The sequence below is a fragment of the Geotrypetes seraphini genome, chromosome 8, assembly GCF_902459505.1.
Source record: "Geotrypetes seraphini chromosome 8, aGeoSer1.1, whole genome shotgun sequence".
NCBI lineage: Eukaryota > Metazoa > Chordata > Amphibia > Gymnophiona > Dermophiidae > Geotrypetes > Geotrypetes seraphini.
In genome coordinates, this window is record NC_047091.1 from 27528469 (window position 1) to 27545722 (window position 17254).

Here is a 17254-nt window from a genome sequence, read left to right on the forward strand (position 1 = left end):
CATTCCACTCAGGGTCAGGCAGCTTCTCTAGTGCCTCCAGTGGCTATTGTTAAAGCTGCAGTTTGGTCTTCTCTTCGTTCCTTTGTCAGCCACTACTGTTTGGACGTTCAATTCTAGACCTGGATTGGCCACTGTGAGAATGGGCTTGATGGACTATTGGTCTGACCCAGTAAGGTTATTCTTATGTTTATGCTTCTCTAAGCTGATTCTTGAATTACTGGGGGATGGGAATAATTTGTATATATTTCAGGATTTTTTGGGAGCAGTTTTGGAGCTACTTTGAAGCCTGTATTGGCAGTTCACATTACTGTTGAGTTAATTCTTGAGCAGAACAGTTGGTTTAAACCTGTTGCTACAGGTGCCTCTACTTCACGTGTATTGGGTGGCTCTCAGTGCTTAGGTACTAACTGTAGGTGGAGCTAGAGAACCCAGCAGAGGCAGAGTGAAAAAATTCAGAGTGAATTTTTTTGCAGCAGCATGTGGCTATGGGGAAATAACCCATCTGTCTAGAAAAGAGCTTGCCAGGGTAAGTACATAAGCTCTCTTTTTATATTGCTTATCCTAGAAATAAGCAGTGAAATGTTTCCAAATCCATCACTAAAATTTTAATTCTGTGTTAATCTTAGCCCAAATTGGAGAGTGATCAAATCACTCCTTATCATCAATTGCTGCTTCACATACGCTGAAACCCAAAAAAATAATCAGTGTGAGTCTAGGTAATAAGGGGAGCAAAAAAAGGTATATTCTCTCTGGAGTGGCTCTCACTGTCTCTAGGCATTGATTAGTCTCAGAGTCCTGTAAATTGTTTAAAGGCATTCCTTTCTGTTTCTCTCTACTCCCCCATTTGTGTTTACTCCCAGTGATATTGAAATCCCCCTTCCAAAACTGTCCTTTCATGATTCCACCCTCCCAAAAAAAAAAAAAAAATCCCAAACCTTTGTCCGGAATCAGGCACATAAGATTTTCTCTCTCTGACCACCCTCATTTCTAAGTTCTCTCTCCCACCTCTGTTGTCTCAAACTTATTCCGAAATAGTGGGTTCTTTGTTGTTAGGTGCCATCAACTCGTGCTCAAGTCCTGGCGACTTGATAAATTTCAGATCTAAAAAAGAAATCAAGTTTTGTGCTAGTCAGATAAGGTTCTCCAGTGTCATCCCCATGGTTGTTTTCAATGGCCATCTGATTGCAGGTCACCCTCTTTGCCTGGTTCCTTCGATCTCCCCAAACATAATGTCCTTCAGTGAGCTCTCTCTTCTGATGGTGTGACCAACATAAGACAACCGTAACTTCTTCATTTGGGCTTCGAGTGATATAACCGGTTTGATCTCTTCCAGAATTGATTTGTTCTTCTGGCAGTCCACAGGATGCCTAAAATCCTTCTCCAGCTCCAAATGAGTCAATCTTCTTTCTGTTTTGTGTGGACACATCTGATCTTCACTTGGATCCTTCCCTTTGAATATTTTCCAAGAGTCTTTATTGAAGAGCGACCAAGTACTACGCTGCAGAGTATTTCCTCCCTGCTACAAACAAGCCCAGGAGAATAGAAGTTGTAAAGGATTTCAATCTATTGCTCTCAAGCTCAAAATCTTCATTATCTTCCATGTTCATGATCTTCATCTTGCTTATGTTCAGTTCGGCTTTGATTTTTCTCAGTAGATACAGCATGTCTTCTTTGCTGCTGGTGATGAGCGCTGTATCTGCACAGCAGTTTATATTTTGGCTACCAACCTTGAAACTGACACTCTCTTCTTTCAAATTCTTTCCTTTTCTATATGAATGGAGTTCTTTTCAAAATTGTTTTGAATTATATTGGAAACCGCTTTGATCCTTTGTGGCTGTATAGGCAGTATATAAAGTTTTTAAACAAACAAACAAACCGTGCAGGTTGAACAGATTAGGTGACAAGATGCATCCTTTCCTAGCGCCACGTTTTATTGGAAACCACTCCGTATTTTACTACAGCTTCTTGATTTTCATATAAGCTCTCTATCAGGTGAGTTATGTGTTTAGGTATTCCCATTTGCACTAGAGTTCTCCATAGTTTATTACTAATCCCAGGCACCTTCCCTCACTCTCAACATCAGCATCTTTCAAGCTTCCACTCTCTCCCCAATCACTCCACCTTCAGTCACCCATACAAATGAAACCCTCATCTGACTTGCTTAGCTCTGGCTCACCCACTCCCTCCCTTCCTCTGACTACAGTTGACTTGCATCAGTTAGATCCCACCAGTTTTCACTGCTAGTGTACCAGAAGCAGGAATTGGCAAACTATAAAAGGTATAAATTCTGAAAAACGTCCCATCTAAGCCATCCTGTTGGCTTCCAGATATTAATGCTAACATACTGTTCAGCAAAAAAGTGCAACTAATTTTTAATGTTTAACTATTAGCTAAAAAATCCATTTCAAATTAAAGTTGGTCATAAGAATAGCCTTACTGGGTCAGACCAATGGTCCATCAAGTCCAGTAGCCCGTTGTCCCGGTGGCCAATCCAGATCACTAGTACCTGGCCAAAACCCAAGGTGTAGCAATATTCCATACTACCAATACAGGGCAAGCAGTGGCTTCCCCCTTGTCTTTCTCAATAACAGACTATGGACTTTTCCTCCAGGAACTTATCCAAACATTTCTTAAAACCAGCTATGCTATCCGCTCTTTCCACATCCTCTAGCAACGCGTTCCAGAGCTTAACTATTCTCTGATGCAGCTTTGAAACGAAATGCTGATCACCATTGCTGGGATCATTTGCCCAAACACTTCCAATTAAGATAAATTTAAATATCTTTCTTTTCTGACAATAAGTATAGTCTTGCAAAGGGATGGTTCGTTATGTCTTGAATGCTACAAACATGATATATTCAAGTCAGCCTGGTTCTGAGGCATTCTCCCTCCCCAGTTTTTGAAAATAGTTAAAAATTTTAGAAAAGAAGCAAAAACTACATTTAAAAATAGTTGCACTTTATGATGAACAATATTTACAAAACTGACCTTTTAATTTCCTGCCAGACAATTGGCACTACTAACCTCGAGTGCTGAGCACATTTGACGGCATCCTCCTGAAAGCTGGGGATCCTAGGCATTTGCCTATGCCTTCATCCATCCTGATCCTAAATGTACAGCTGTGGCATTCAATATTTCCCAAGTGGGATAGTTTTCATATATCATGACAGTAAGCCAGGGTATACTGCGTTGGATCTCAATCTCTCAACTTTACTGCTAACACCATAGTATTTGCATCATAGCAAAGAAAGTTTGCTTCTGTAATATCTAAGATTTTACATGTATAGACAATCCTGAAAGAAGCAATAAAGAAGAATTCCTGCTGATGCTCTCTGTTCGTGGATAAGTGTAAAGTGATGTATGTCGGTAACAAAAATCTCATGCATGAATACAGGATGTCCAGGGCGGTACTTGGAGACACCTCCCAGGAAAGAGACTTGGGAGTTCTGATTGACAAGTCAATGAAGCCGTCTGCGTAATATGCGGTGGCGGTGAAAAGGGCGAACAGAATGCTAGGAATGATAAAGAAGGGGGATCACGAACAGATCGGAGAAGGTTATCATGCCACTGTACCAGGCCATGGTCTGCCCTCACCTGGAGAACTGCGTCCAGCACTGGTCGCCGTACATGAAGAAGGACATGGTACTACTTGGAAGGGTCCAGAGAAGAGCGACTAAGATGGTTAAGGGGCTGGAGGAGTTATCGTACAGCGAAAGATTAGAGAAACTGGGCCTCTTTTCCCTCGAACAGAGGAGATTGAGAGGGGACATGATCGAAACATTCAAGGTACTGAAGGGGATAGACTTAGTAGATAAGGACAGGTTGTTCACCCTCTCCAAGGTAGGGAGAACGAGAGGGCACTCTCTAAAATTGAAAGGGGATAGATTCCGTATGAACGTAAGGAAGTTCTTCTTCACCCAGAGAGTAGTAGAAAACTGGAACGCTCTTCCGGAGGCTGTCGTAGAGGAAAACACCCTCCAGGGATTCAAGACAAAGTTAGACAAGTTCCTGCTGAACCAGAACATACGCAGGTAGGGCTAGTCTCAGTGCGCTGGTCTTTGATCAGAGGACCGCCGTGTGAGAGGACTGCTGGGTACGATGGACCACTGGTCTGACCTAGCAGCGGCAATTCTTATGTTCAGCTCTGAAGGCTGGAATGAAATCCAGGCACTAGCCTGCCACAGCTGAAAAGGAACTAGCTGTAGAGCCAGAAGCTATGCTAGATGCATTGGTCCATATGCTGAAGTGTCAGTGGAATCAAATATTAGTGTTGCTCTTGCCCTAAATAAAAAGAAAATACCAGTTTCTTACCCTTTCTTGATTAATGTCTGCCAGGAAGATGCTGCTGTTACGATATAGCTCCTCATTAAGGGGGTCATGCCAATACTGTGCCTGCACCAAACTGTGAAGACGACAAGGAGAAAGGACAACATTATTTACCTACGTCACCTCTCTTCTGGGCTGCATGCTGCACTACAGAGGAAATACTCACTGCTCTTGAACAGCTTTGGAGTAAGCTCCAGTGTTTAAAACCTTCCGAATCCAGTCACAGATATGAGAACTTTCCCCAGGACATTGTGGAATCCCAAAAACACCTGCAGTGATAAAAACGTAAATTACAAATACTGTCCTACTACAGAACTTTTTTTCAGAGGATGTACAGCGTTAGAGTATCTGTTTTCAGAGCCTTAAGGAACACTCCAAAACTAGAATGATTCGATGGACCACTTCCAATTCACTTAGCTTTTCCTGGGCAGTGGCTTGCTTTCACAAGCTGCATGAAGTTTGCTAGACAGGTAAGTTTGATCACAAATAGATTGTAGCGGACCAGTTCCCAGCAGCACTGGTGTCTTGTGGAAGATCTGAGCTTAATTTCTAGGTTGTGGCAAGCTTAGAGAGAATACTATAGCTTTTGCCTTATCTGCACAGAGAGTTTGGTATTCGTCATAGCTGTATGTCATCCTACTTTCTAAGGACTGGATTAAGATGGTAAGTGGCACTATTGAACAATGTTGTGCAAGTAAGACTGATTTTAATTTATTCCAATGAGTCTCGGAAGTATTAAAGGTTTAGGCTTTGAGAATCAGGTTAAAGTTAGCTCAAACGTTATTTTATAAACTAAGAAAGCTGACCAATTCATTCAAAATAGAGCAGGAAAAAAAATTATTTACAATGTCCAATGTGACAAGGACAAGAGGACATGGACTGAAGCTAAGGGGGGACAAGTTCAGGACAAATATCAGGAAGTTCTGCTTCACGCAATGAGTGGTGGACACCTGGAATGCCCTCCCAGAGGAGGTTATTGCGGAATCCACTGTTCTAGGATTTAAAAGCAAACTAGATGCATCTCCTTACGAGAGGCATAGAGGGATATGGGTGACAATTTACGCCAGGTGTACACCTGTAAGGGCCTCCGCATGTGCGGATCGCCGGACTTGATGGACCATAAGTCTGATCTGGTGATGGCAGTTCTTATGTATGTTATGTTGTCTCAAGTAGATTACCATAATTCCCTTTATTCTGGAATTTCAGTGAAATTTATGAAGCACATTTGCTTAGTGCAGAATTTATGCTCAAGCATGATGTATAGGAATTCTAGCTATGACCATGTTACACCTTTAGTGGCAAATCATCACAGGCTCCCAGTCAAGTTATGTTGTTTGGTCTTTAAAACTCTGCATGGGGAGGTACCAGAACGTTTTCCTTACTTATTTCATCCAACATGGCATCTCCCTCCTATGGTAACACTTTAGAATCCAACGACCACTCCAGGCTTGCCTCAGCTACTATGAAAAGGAAGCTGCATGGGCTGCTACACTGGGTGGAGCAAAACCTCCACTCCATGCCAGAAGCAGCTCTCCTGACTGGCATAGATGTGCCCATAAGGATAAGGGCTCAACCCAGACCAAGCCATTACATGCTGGGTCACAAGTCATAGGCCTCCACCATCTCTAAATCCTCAAGTTATTCTAAGAGTAGCATCAAGTACCTAGATGTCATTTTATATCCTCAACTCTGTGTTTCCCAATAAATATCAGATGTATTAAAACCTGGATGTTTTGCACTAAGAAGATTAAAATCAGTCAGAAACTATTTGGATAAAAAAAGGACTATCCACATTATTCTATGCTTTCATGAGCTCTCGATTAGACCAGTGTTCTTCAACCTTTTTACACCTATGGACCGGCGGAAATAAAAGAATTATTTTGTGGACCGGCAAACTACTAAGACTGAAATTTTTAAAAAAACATTTTCCCCCTGTCTCCATGAGCTCGGTCCCTGCAAACCATCTGATCCCATCCACACAAGCCTCAGTTATGATTTTATATTGAACGTATTTTATTAAAGAAACAATATTCTGTATAATTATCATTTTATAAATACAAATAATACAGAGCAAGGATCAACAAAACCCGTCTCCCCTCCCCTTCACATATATCCCCTTTACTATCAAGAAAACTGAACAAGCCAAATTATTACAGAACGCTACACAGAAATATCATTCTAACAGAATACCGCAGTCACACATGACAGGAATAGTGTTAGGGGAGGGCAACTGCCCCCTGGTCAGAGAGAGTCCTAAGCCAGCTAGAAACTAAAGAAGCACTACCTGGGTTTTGCAGTCCCCAGTTATGTCTCTAGCAGAATATATATTTCAAATCTGATATATTCTAATGACAAAATAGAAATAAAATTATTTTTTCTACCTTTTGTTGTCTCTGGTTTCTGCTTTTATCTTCTTTTTCACTCTCTTCCTTCCAGCATCTGCTCTGTCTCTTCAATCAAGCATCTGCCCCTTCCATCGACTGTCTTCCCCCTCCCCCTTCCATATGGTATCTTCCTTCTTTCTATGCCCCTCTCCCCTTTCCAGCCAGCCTGTGTCCCCTCTCGCCTTTTTATATGATTCATTCCAGCTTCACTACTCTCTTCATTTTTATCTCTCCTACACCATGCTGACAAGGATCGGTTAACATCTGGAGAAGTTTCACAGCCAAAGCAGTGAAGTCATTTCAAGCTGGACTTCAGTCTTGACTGTTTGTTTTTATTTTTTCACTTTCTTTTTAGTTTATGATATTTTATTTTTAAATCTCATTCATTGTTTTGCCACTTGGTTTTTGTTTCCTATTTTATTATTTAAATTTCATTTAAATTTCCCAAGTATTCTATAGTTTCAAGGGTTCTCCCTTCTGCTTCTATTTCCTATCTCCCCTCTTTTTTCAACCTTTCAAAGTCCTTTAGACCATTGTAGTCTTATTAGAATGTTTATTTTCTTATTTTTTCTCTTCTATCTCTATTGTCATTTTTCTAGGTACTTTAGTTAGAATGTGAGCCTTCGGGACAGTAAGGGAATATCTAAGTACCTATTTTACTTATAATTTTAATGTACCCTATTGTCTATTTTTCTGTAAACCGCTTAGAATCCTAACGGAGTTTAGTGGTATATAAGAAATAAATTACATTACATTACATTACAAATCTAGCATCTTTGTCTCTCTCTCTCATTTCTCTGCTGACCCCCTTTCAGCATCAATCTCTCTCCATTCTACCCTGACCCCTTCCTCTCCTCTAATCTCCTTGCCAGCTGTTTCCTTCCTTTTTTCCTTCTCCCTTCCCTCCTCCCCTCCCAGCAGCATCTCTCCTTCTACCTCCCTCCAGGTCCATTAGCAGCTCTCCCTTTATCCAGCAGCTTTCCAGCATCCAACAGTGGCTTCCTCCCCTTCCCTCCCTCCAGCTCTCAGTACATGCCTGTAGCAGTGATTCACTTAGGCAGCCTTGGGTCCTTTGCCACCTCCGAAGAAAGAGGAAGTTGCCAAAGTGAATCACTGCACTGGCAAGTATGAGAGCTGCTGGGAGGGGAAACAACCACTGTTGAAGGCTCCCCATGATCTTGTTCACCCCTGCTCCCAAACTCCCGAGCGCTCTGCACATTTCCCCCCCCCCCCCAGCTGGCACAAACAGCGTTGCAACGCAGGCCCTGCCACCGAGTTACTACGAGTGAGTGGCCCGCCGACAGGAAAGCTCAGGGCCAGCGCCGCATCACTCGCTCACATGTGGATGCTGTCAACAACCCAGCAGCAGCCAGCGAACACGGCACGACCCTGTAGCCACATGGGCTCAACCCGCTACACCCATACACACCCTCTCAACCGCTGGGTGCCTGCATGCATCCCACACGTGGGTGAACTCTCGCCGCACAAGCGAGCCATTGGGGGAGAAGGCCCAGATGCTGCCGATGGCCCCAATCCACACGCCAGCCCCGCGCACCGGCTGGAGTCCGAGGTTGGGTGGAACAGCAGCCTGCCACCAATACCACCACAGTCGGGGAGCCCAAGACTGGTGCTGCACTGCTATACACCCAGCAGGAAATTTAAGCGGACCGGCAGTTGAAGAACACTGGATTAGAAAACTGCAATGTCATTTACACAGGCATTTCAAAGACCAATATTAAATCCTTACAAGCCCTTCAACACACTGTCGTCTTCAGTCCTATGTAAAGTAAAATGTAAAGACCATAATACAGGGGTGTCCAAAACGTTGACTGTGATCTATCAGTATATCGCAAAGGCAACGCGAATCGATCTCGACGCCCAGGATTTCTCCCTGCTTCCCCGACACCGACGCAGCAACAAGGTAGACACACAAGCGCCAGGCCCACAAGCCTCCCCTCCCCCCCCAATGTCAATTCTGACATAGGAGAGAAAGTTCCAGGCCAGCCAGGCAGCGATTGGTTGGCCCAGAATTGAGGTCGAGGGGGGGGCTTGTGGACCCGACTCTTGTGCAGTCACTGCACACACCTGGCCTGTTGCTGTGTCAGCAAAGCAGGGAGAAATCAATGGCGGTGGCTTAGGGGGGGGTTAGGGTTAAGAGAAAAAAAAGGGGGGGCATAGAGAAAGAAAGCGGAGGGGGGCAGGGAGAGAGGAAGAAAAAGTTGGACTCATGGAGGGACAGAGAGAGATGTTGGTTGGGGAATGGAATGAGGTCTGGAGGAGAGGAATCAAAAAGAAGGGAAGGTATTGGATGCACAGTCAGAAGGAAGTGCAACCAGAGATTCATGAAATCACCAGACAACAAAGGTAAGAAAAATGATTTTATTTTCAATTTATTGATCTAAAAGTGTCCGTTTTGAGAATTTACATCTGCTGTCTATATTTTGCACTATGGCCCCCTTTTACTAAACCACGATAGCAGTTTTTAGCGCAGGGAGCCTATGAGCGTCAGGAGCAGCATGGGGCATTCAGCGCAGCTCCCTGCACTAAAAACCGCTATCATTGTTTAATAAAGGGGGGTTATATTTGTCTATTTTTGTATAGTTATTATTGAGGTGACATTGCATATTTTAAAGTCATCTGCCTTAGCCTCTTTGAAAACACCCGAATATAAATGATAATTAACATTTTCTCTGCGTACAGTGTGCTTTGTGTTTTTTGGTCATTTTAAAAGTAGCTCGCAAGCCAAAAAAGTGCCATAGTGCATCTTTGCTGATTTATCTCAATGGGTTACCAGTAGAATACCTGCTTAAATTTAAGAGTGATACTTTCCCACAAAGCCCTTCAATCTAATAAACCAAATTATTTGTCATTTTTAATTATCCTCATGTTCCCACAAAAATGTTGCATTCATTTAATGAACACAGGCTCTTTCTCCCAAGCACAGACTGAGCCAACTGGGAGTCCACACAGAAGCCAGCCTTTTGCTTTCTTATTCCACATTGTAGAACAATCACCCTCTTTAATTATACTCAAAACATCTTTTAAGCAATTTTGTTCATCACTGAAAACCTACTTATTAAAAATGGTGTTTCAAAAAAAGCCAAGGGGACTACTTTTTCTGCATTTCCCATTTGATGAGGTGGAAAAAGGCAAATGTAGGGTGAGGAACATTAAAACAAGACATTACATTGAGATTTCTAGATGTGTATTGTACATCTTGAAGAATTCTCTTTCCTATCATCAGATGGAGTTTCCTTTCTGAACTCTTTTCTTTTGTTAACCACCTGGACTTCCATGACAAATAAGGTAGTATATTCATCAATGATCTACATATAGCAATAACTAGTGAGATAATTAAATTTGCTGATGACGCAAAGTTGTTCAAAGCTGTAGGACATGAGTGGCATCCTAGTGGTAGAGCTGCTGCCTCAGCCCCCTGAGGTTGTGGGATCAAATCCCAGCATGGCTACTTGTGATCCTGGGCAAGTCATAAGACCAATGGTCCATCCAGCCCAGTATCCCATCTTCAAGGAGGCCAGTCCAAGTCACAAGTACCTGGCAAAACCCCCAAAAATAGCAGCATTTCATTGCCCCAGATACAAAATAAGTACTTGTATATACATAAACCTCTTTCAATGTGTATCCTCAACAAAGCAGCATACAAGTTCCATTAAATTACAAGAGGATTGTGAAAAATTGCAAGAAGACCTGGAGAGACTGAGCATTAAAATGGCAGATAATGTTTAATGTGAGCAAAGGCAAAGTGATGCAGGTGGGAAAGAGGAACACGAACTACGTAATACTATAGCTACTTAATATAGCATTCCACATTAAGAGTCACTACCCAGGAAAAGGATCTAGGTGTCATTGTTGAGGATACATTGAAACCCTCAGTTCAATGTGCAGCGGCAGCTAAGAAAGCAAATAGAAAGTTAGGAATTATCAGGAAAGGAATGGAAAACAAAGATGAAAATGTTATAAAGCCCTTGTATCACTCTATGGTACAGCAATTTTGGTCGCTGCATCTCAAAAAAGATATAGTGGAATAAGAAATGGTAAAGAGAAGGGTGACAAAAATGATAAAAGGGATGGAGCTAAAGCAGCTAGGGCTCCTCAGCTTGGAGAAGAGATGGCTCAGGGGTCTATAAAATACCGAGTTGAGTGGAAAGGGTAGATGTGAAACGCTTGTTTACTCTTTCCAAAAATACTAGGACTAGGGGCATGCGATAAAGCTACTTAAGTAGTAGATTTAAAACAAACCAGAGAAAATATCAAGTTTATTTAAATCTTGATATACCACTTTTATAGTCAAAGTGGTTTCCAATTAATACAAAGTTTTAAAAAGATTTTTAAAAAATAAAGGGAACAAATTCACAATTACCATACAGATACAACATGATACAGATGGGCAAATGGGGAAGATACATTGCATAAAATAAAAAAGGGGAGGTAAAAAAAGCACAAAAGGAATCATTAATGTAAGGCCTGATGTCTGAGATTTTTAATTAAAAAATTAAGTATGTAGTGATATCAGTTAGCTTAGCAGGGTTTTAAAAAGGGGGAAAGGGATTGTATATTACCTTTTTGTAGTTATACAACCAAACTCAAAGCGGTTTACATACAGGTATTTCAAGCATTTGGAAATTTGGATAATTTCCTAAAAGAAAAGTCTATAAGGGAAAATCCACTGCTCGTTTCTAGGGCAGCATGAAATCTGTTTGACTCTTGGGATCTTGCCAGGTACTTGAGACCTGGATTGGCCACCGTTGGAAACAGGATACTGGGCTTGATGGATAATTGTTGAACTCTGCAGCTGGCATGCCAACAAATTGGTCTGTCCCAGTATGGCGATTCTTATGTTCTTAAAATTTTAATAAATGATAAACTAAAGTTTAGAGAGAATCCCCCATGGTCTACCCTTGTTTTTGCGCTCATATCAAAAAAGAAAAGTGACAAAGCAAAAGGCAAATTCAGCAGCCACCAAAGAATAGTCTCAAGTCAACTCTCAGCAGCCCCCCTCAGGGTATATCTTAAGCTTTCAAGTTAGTTTTTGGCTTTCTACCCTCTGGACAAATGAGCACAATGCAGGCTTCCCACTCTCTCCCTCCTACATCTATGAAAATAAAGGACAAGATTCTGAGCACTATGATTACACATTTCTTCATTTCAGCAGGCAAGTTTCAAGTCTCATGGAAACACACATTTCAGTAATAATGAACTCATGAAAATTTGATGTCTACGATGTTCAGATAATAATTACTATACCTTGATGTTGTCCCCCGAAGGAAATCAAGTTTAACATTGGTGGATAAGGGCATCTCTGAGCCACAGCTCTCCTGTGGGACCAAAGAGGTATGGAAAGAGAGTGTGTATTGCATCTGTCCTCTGCTACCCTTCCAACACTGACTCTGAAAGTCTACACCTGTGGCTAAATTATCCAGTGCTCTCCATCTACTGGACCTTCACAGTCATTTATTATACAACTTTGGCTTACTTTGTACAGCATTGGTTCTCAAACCTGTTCTGCCAGTCAAGTTCTCAGGATATCCCTAATTAATATACATCAATCACCTAAGAATGGAGTTAATTATAATATATAAATAGCATCTCTATATATACCATATACTCATTTAATACTCGCTATTACTAAGACTCCAATAAATTAATTTTTTTAAACATTAAGTTAATTTAATAGATACTTTTTTAATAATAATATTAACACAATACAAATACATTCTACCAATCACCCAACTTATATCAATGAAACCCTTCCCTTTCAATGAACAAGAAGGTGGAAAGGGAGCATGTCAGTTGATTAGCTGGTTTGGAGATACACCCGATCTCAGGCTGTAAAGATAGTTTTTTGGGGTTTTTGTTTGTTTTTTTAAAGTGGTTTATAAGATTGTTAATGATAATGTATTTAAAAAGAATGTTGAGATAAAATGAAAAAGGTTGTTAGAATTGGGGGTGGAAGGGTAATAATACTGTTTGTTATATAGGAGGAGAGACTCTCCTGACTTCAGCTCCTGACGCAGTGATTGCGAAACATAGCACTATGCCGGGCTGAAAGCTGGATTACTGGTGGTTACTTTTGAAGAGGAATATGAACAGAACACTGATTTTAGAAAAGTATTTATGAACTACAATTAAGATTAGAAGACTGTGGTTTAACAACAAGGCAAATTTTGTACAAGAAGGGTTTTGAACAACGAATGAATGAACTTTTCCTGAGAGGATTGAAAGGGAAGAGAGAGTTTCATTGATATATGTGAGTGACTGATAGCATGTATTTGTATTGTGTTAATATTATTATTTTTAAAAGTATATATTAAATTAACTTAATAAATGTTTGAAAAATTAATTTATTGGAGTCGTAGTAATAGCAGGTATTAAATGAGTAATGAATACACATGAGAAAGATCTGCATATAATGGAGGTAAGAGGCATGCAAATCTGTTCTGGGGATATCCTGAAAAACCAACTGGTGATCCTCCAGGACAAGTAGTCAGAGAACCACTGCTGTAGTGCCTTGTAAATGAAGTCTTCTGGAGACTTTGGGATAATTGTTGAACTCTGCAACTGGCATGCCAACAAATTTTCAAGGGGATGGGTATTTGGGAGGGACAGAGAAGGTGGGGAGGGAGGGTAAGCTTGTATTTTGGTTTAAGGGAAAAGGAAAAGTTTATAATATATGTTTGAGAAGGATATATTTGTATATTATATTTTATTTATATAATGGGTTTTAAAAATTTTTCTTTGAACGTAAATGGCCTCAATCATCCAATAAATAGGAAAAAGGTATTGTCATATATTAAGCAACAAAATATAGATATTTGTTTTCTGCAGGAGACACATTTGTCTGGAATAGAGTCTATGAAGCTGTCAGATAATTGGGTAAAGCAATGTTTATATGCACCAGCGATAAAAAAGAAAGCAGGAGTAGCAATATTAATTAATAAAAAATGTCCAGCAACATTTAATATGGTTAAAGCAGATCCTCAAGGAAGGTGGTTACTTGTTGACATGAGCATGGGCAATAATACAATGGCGTTACTAAATGTGTATGCCCCTAATTCAAATCAAAGTGAATTCTTTAAATCTCTACAACAATTAATTTTGCCACTGGCTACTACTAATTTAGTGGTGGCAGGGGATTTCAATGCTGTTATAGATCCAATAATGGATAAAAAGCCTAGAAGACTTATGAAATCAATGGGATTAGATAATTTGATACAATCATGTAATTTAAAAGATATATGGCATATTCTTCATTTTAATGATCGGGAATTTACATTTTGTTCACATGTTCATCAATCGTTTTCAAGAATTGATTATATTTTTGTTTCAGATCAGATGGTACAGCAAGTTGTAAAAGCTGACATAGAACCAATAGTAATATCTGATCATGGTGGTGTGTGGATAGAAGTTAACTTAGTAGATCAAGATAATTCCAAACCTGTATGGAGGTTTGATAATACATTGATTGCTGATTCTAAATTTTGCACAGAATTTCAGAACAAAATTAGTGAATATTTTTTGTTTAATGATTTAGAGGAAATGTCGATTGAAATTTTATGGGATGCTTTCAAAGCAACGATGAGAGGACAAATTATATCATATTCTGCATATAAAAAGAAACAACTAAGGAAGCAATTTGTAAGTTTGGAAAAAGAAATTAAAAATTTAGAATTAAAATTGATTAACAAATGGGAACAAGCTACATTTCAAATATTGTTAAAAAAAATGTGAATATAATGAGATTTCCTCTGGATTAGTAAAGAAAGATATTTTTACTCAGCAAACGTTGTATTATGGTAGTGCAAATAAGGCTGGAAGACTATTGGCAAATTATTTAAAAAAAAAAAAAAAGGAAGGAGAAAATAGGTATAATTAAAGATGAGTTAGGGAATTCTCATTCTCAAATTGGAAGTATATTAAAACAATTTTTGAAGTATTATAAGTCGCTGTATTCTTCTGAGTCTTATTTAAATAAAGAGAAAGATGGGTTAGATTTTTTGAGTTCAGTTGAAGGTCCTAAGGTTCCTGATCATATAAAAAGAAGTTTAGATGAACCTATATCACTAAAAGAATTACAAACGGCATTGAAATCCCTTAGAGCTGGGACCGCTCCAGGTGGAGATGGATTTACGGTAGAGTTTTATAGAGAATTTCAAATTTCCCTTTTACCTTATTTATTAAAATTATATCAGGATCAACTGAATAAAGGTTGTATATCAGGCACTATGGCAGAATCTTTAACTTTTGTTTTGCCAAAGCCAAATAAAGATCCAACATTGGTTTCAAACTACAGGCCTATATCTTTAATAAATGTAGATGGTAAATTATTAGCTAAGATTTTAGCATTAAGATTGGCTAAAGCTCTTCCGCATATAAAAGGAATGAATCAAACTGGATTTGTTGCTCAAAGACACTCTTCTAATAATACTAGACTGGCATTTCAGATGTATTATTTAACAAAACAAATTAATGATCCGGCTTTTTCGGTATCACTAGATGCTGAGAAGGCTTTTGATCGTGTAGAATGGAATTTCATGTATCAAGCTATGGAGTGGTTTGGTATTGGATCTGGATTTATACAAATGATTCAAGCTCCCCAACTGCTCGTTTATACATAAATAATAATTTTTCAGATGCTTTTAAATTGCAGAGGGGAGTTAGACAGGGTTGTCCATTATCTCCTTTGCTCTTTGATATAGTTCTTGAACCCTTGTTGTTAGCTATTTGACAGGCAAAGGACATACAGGGTATTCCATGTGCTGGAGTGGAATATAAAGTATCCGCTTATGCAGATGATATCTTGCTTCATTTGAGGAATCCGGAAACAACAATTCCATGTCTACTGGAGGTAATAGATACATTTGGAAAATTCTCAGGATACAAAATAAATTGGACTAAATCAGAGATTTTACCTTTAAATGTGCATTGTACAAAAGGTATACTTGATTCTTTCCCTTTTATTTGGAAAGAGGATGGAATAAAGTACTTAGGTATTTGGTTGAATAAAACACTCGAAGAGACAATGAGAATAAATGAAAAATTTTTATTACAAAAAGTAACAGAGTTGTGTGAGCAATGGAATCCTTTACATTTGTCATGGTGGGGAAGAGTTCAAACTGTTAAAATGATGATTTTGCCTGTAGTTTGCTATCAATTGGGAATGATACCAGTGTTTTTTCAGGGGTCTTTCTATAAAAAATTAAATAGTATTCTGGTTAAATTTATTTGGCTGGGTAAAATTGCAAGAGTGGCTCTAGTGTCTTTGCAAAGACCAATTGAGGAGGGTGGGGTAAATTTTCCCAATTTTTATAGGTATCATCAGGCCTATATCATGCGCCAAGGTATGTATTGGGTCCTCCCAGAGCTTTTGGAACAACTATCAGAGTGGTTACGGGTGGAGAGATCACTTATCTTTCCACTTAGGCTTGATCTTCTGCTTGGTATAAAAGTGCCTAGAATACGTAAAGACAATAGAGTATTAATGGATACTTGGAAAACATTAAGATTTGTAGACAAATTAACTACTGATTCTATTTTAAAATCGAAACAACAGACTATTTGGGTAAACTCCAAGATACAAATAGGCGGGTTTAAGGTTGTCTGGAAGGATTGGATTAAAGCAGGTATAAGATCCTTAACGGAAGTAATTGATAATGGTAAGCTGCTTGATTTTTCACAATTGCAACATAAATATGGTCTGAATAAAAAACAAAGTTATAAGTGGTTGCAATTGAAGCAGGCTATTCAGGTGGGGTTCCCTGAATGGAAATCTTTAAATGATCATTACAGCTTAGAGTTCTTATGTTTTCAGGCAGATTTTCTGGGACACCAGGCCGCCAAGTGGTATAAAATTATATCTAATTATTTGAATAAGAAACCAAAAAATGGATTAAGAGATATTTGGAGCATTGAGATTAAGCATCAGATTAATGCATCTCAATGGCCACGTATTGGTCTTGGAGAATTAAAGGTACGATGTCAGCATCTATTAGGCAAACATGGTTCTTTTTGTTGCATAGAGCATTCTGGACCCCTACTAGATTACAAAAATTAGATTGCTCTAAGTCTAATAGATGCTGGCATTGTAAAATTGAAGTTGGAACTTTAGACCATCTTTTATTTTATTGTCCATGTATTCAGGCATTTTGGATATCAATCTGGGATCAAGTTAACCTAATGATGGAGAGTCATGTGGCATTGTCCTATGACACAGTGGTTTTTGGAATGTGCATGAGGGCTAAATGCCAAATATCTGCAGCAAACAATAAATTACTGATGATTCTTACTGGTGTGGGAATTCAGCAAATAACGACTAATTGGAAAGACTGAATTGTAGTTTTTGGTGGAACTCAGTATGCCATATGTATAAGATGGAAAGATTTCTTGCAGTACAGAGGGGGCATTTTAAAAGGTTTCAGGAGGTGTGGAGGCCATTAATTGAATATTATAATGATTAAGGTTTATTCTTTTTCCTTAGGGGATAATTTGTAGAAATGGGGGTGGGTGGGGGGGATAGGATAATCCAA

The 17254-nt window shown here is 39.4% G+C and overlaps 1 protein-coding gene across 2 annotated transcripts in view; it reads right to left on the bottom strand.

Moving 5' to 3' along the window:
• Positions 1-17254, bottom strand: part of PPT1 (palmitoyl-protein thioesterase 1) — a 71731-nt gene that overhangs the window by 17612 nt on the left and 36865 nt on the right. For both annotated transcript variants that reach the window (XM_033955679.1, XM_033955681.1), the window contains 3 exons: positions 11976-12046; positions 4493-4595; positions 4312-4402 (listed from right to left, as the gene is read on the bottom strand). In XM_033955679.1, the coding sequence (XP_033811570.1) occupies positions 4312-4402; positions 4493-4595; positions 11976-12046 (265 nt within the window). The remainder of the gene's footprint in view (positions 1-4311; positions 4403-4492; positions 4596-11975; positions 12047-17254) is intronic.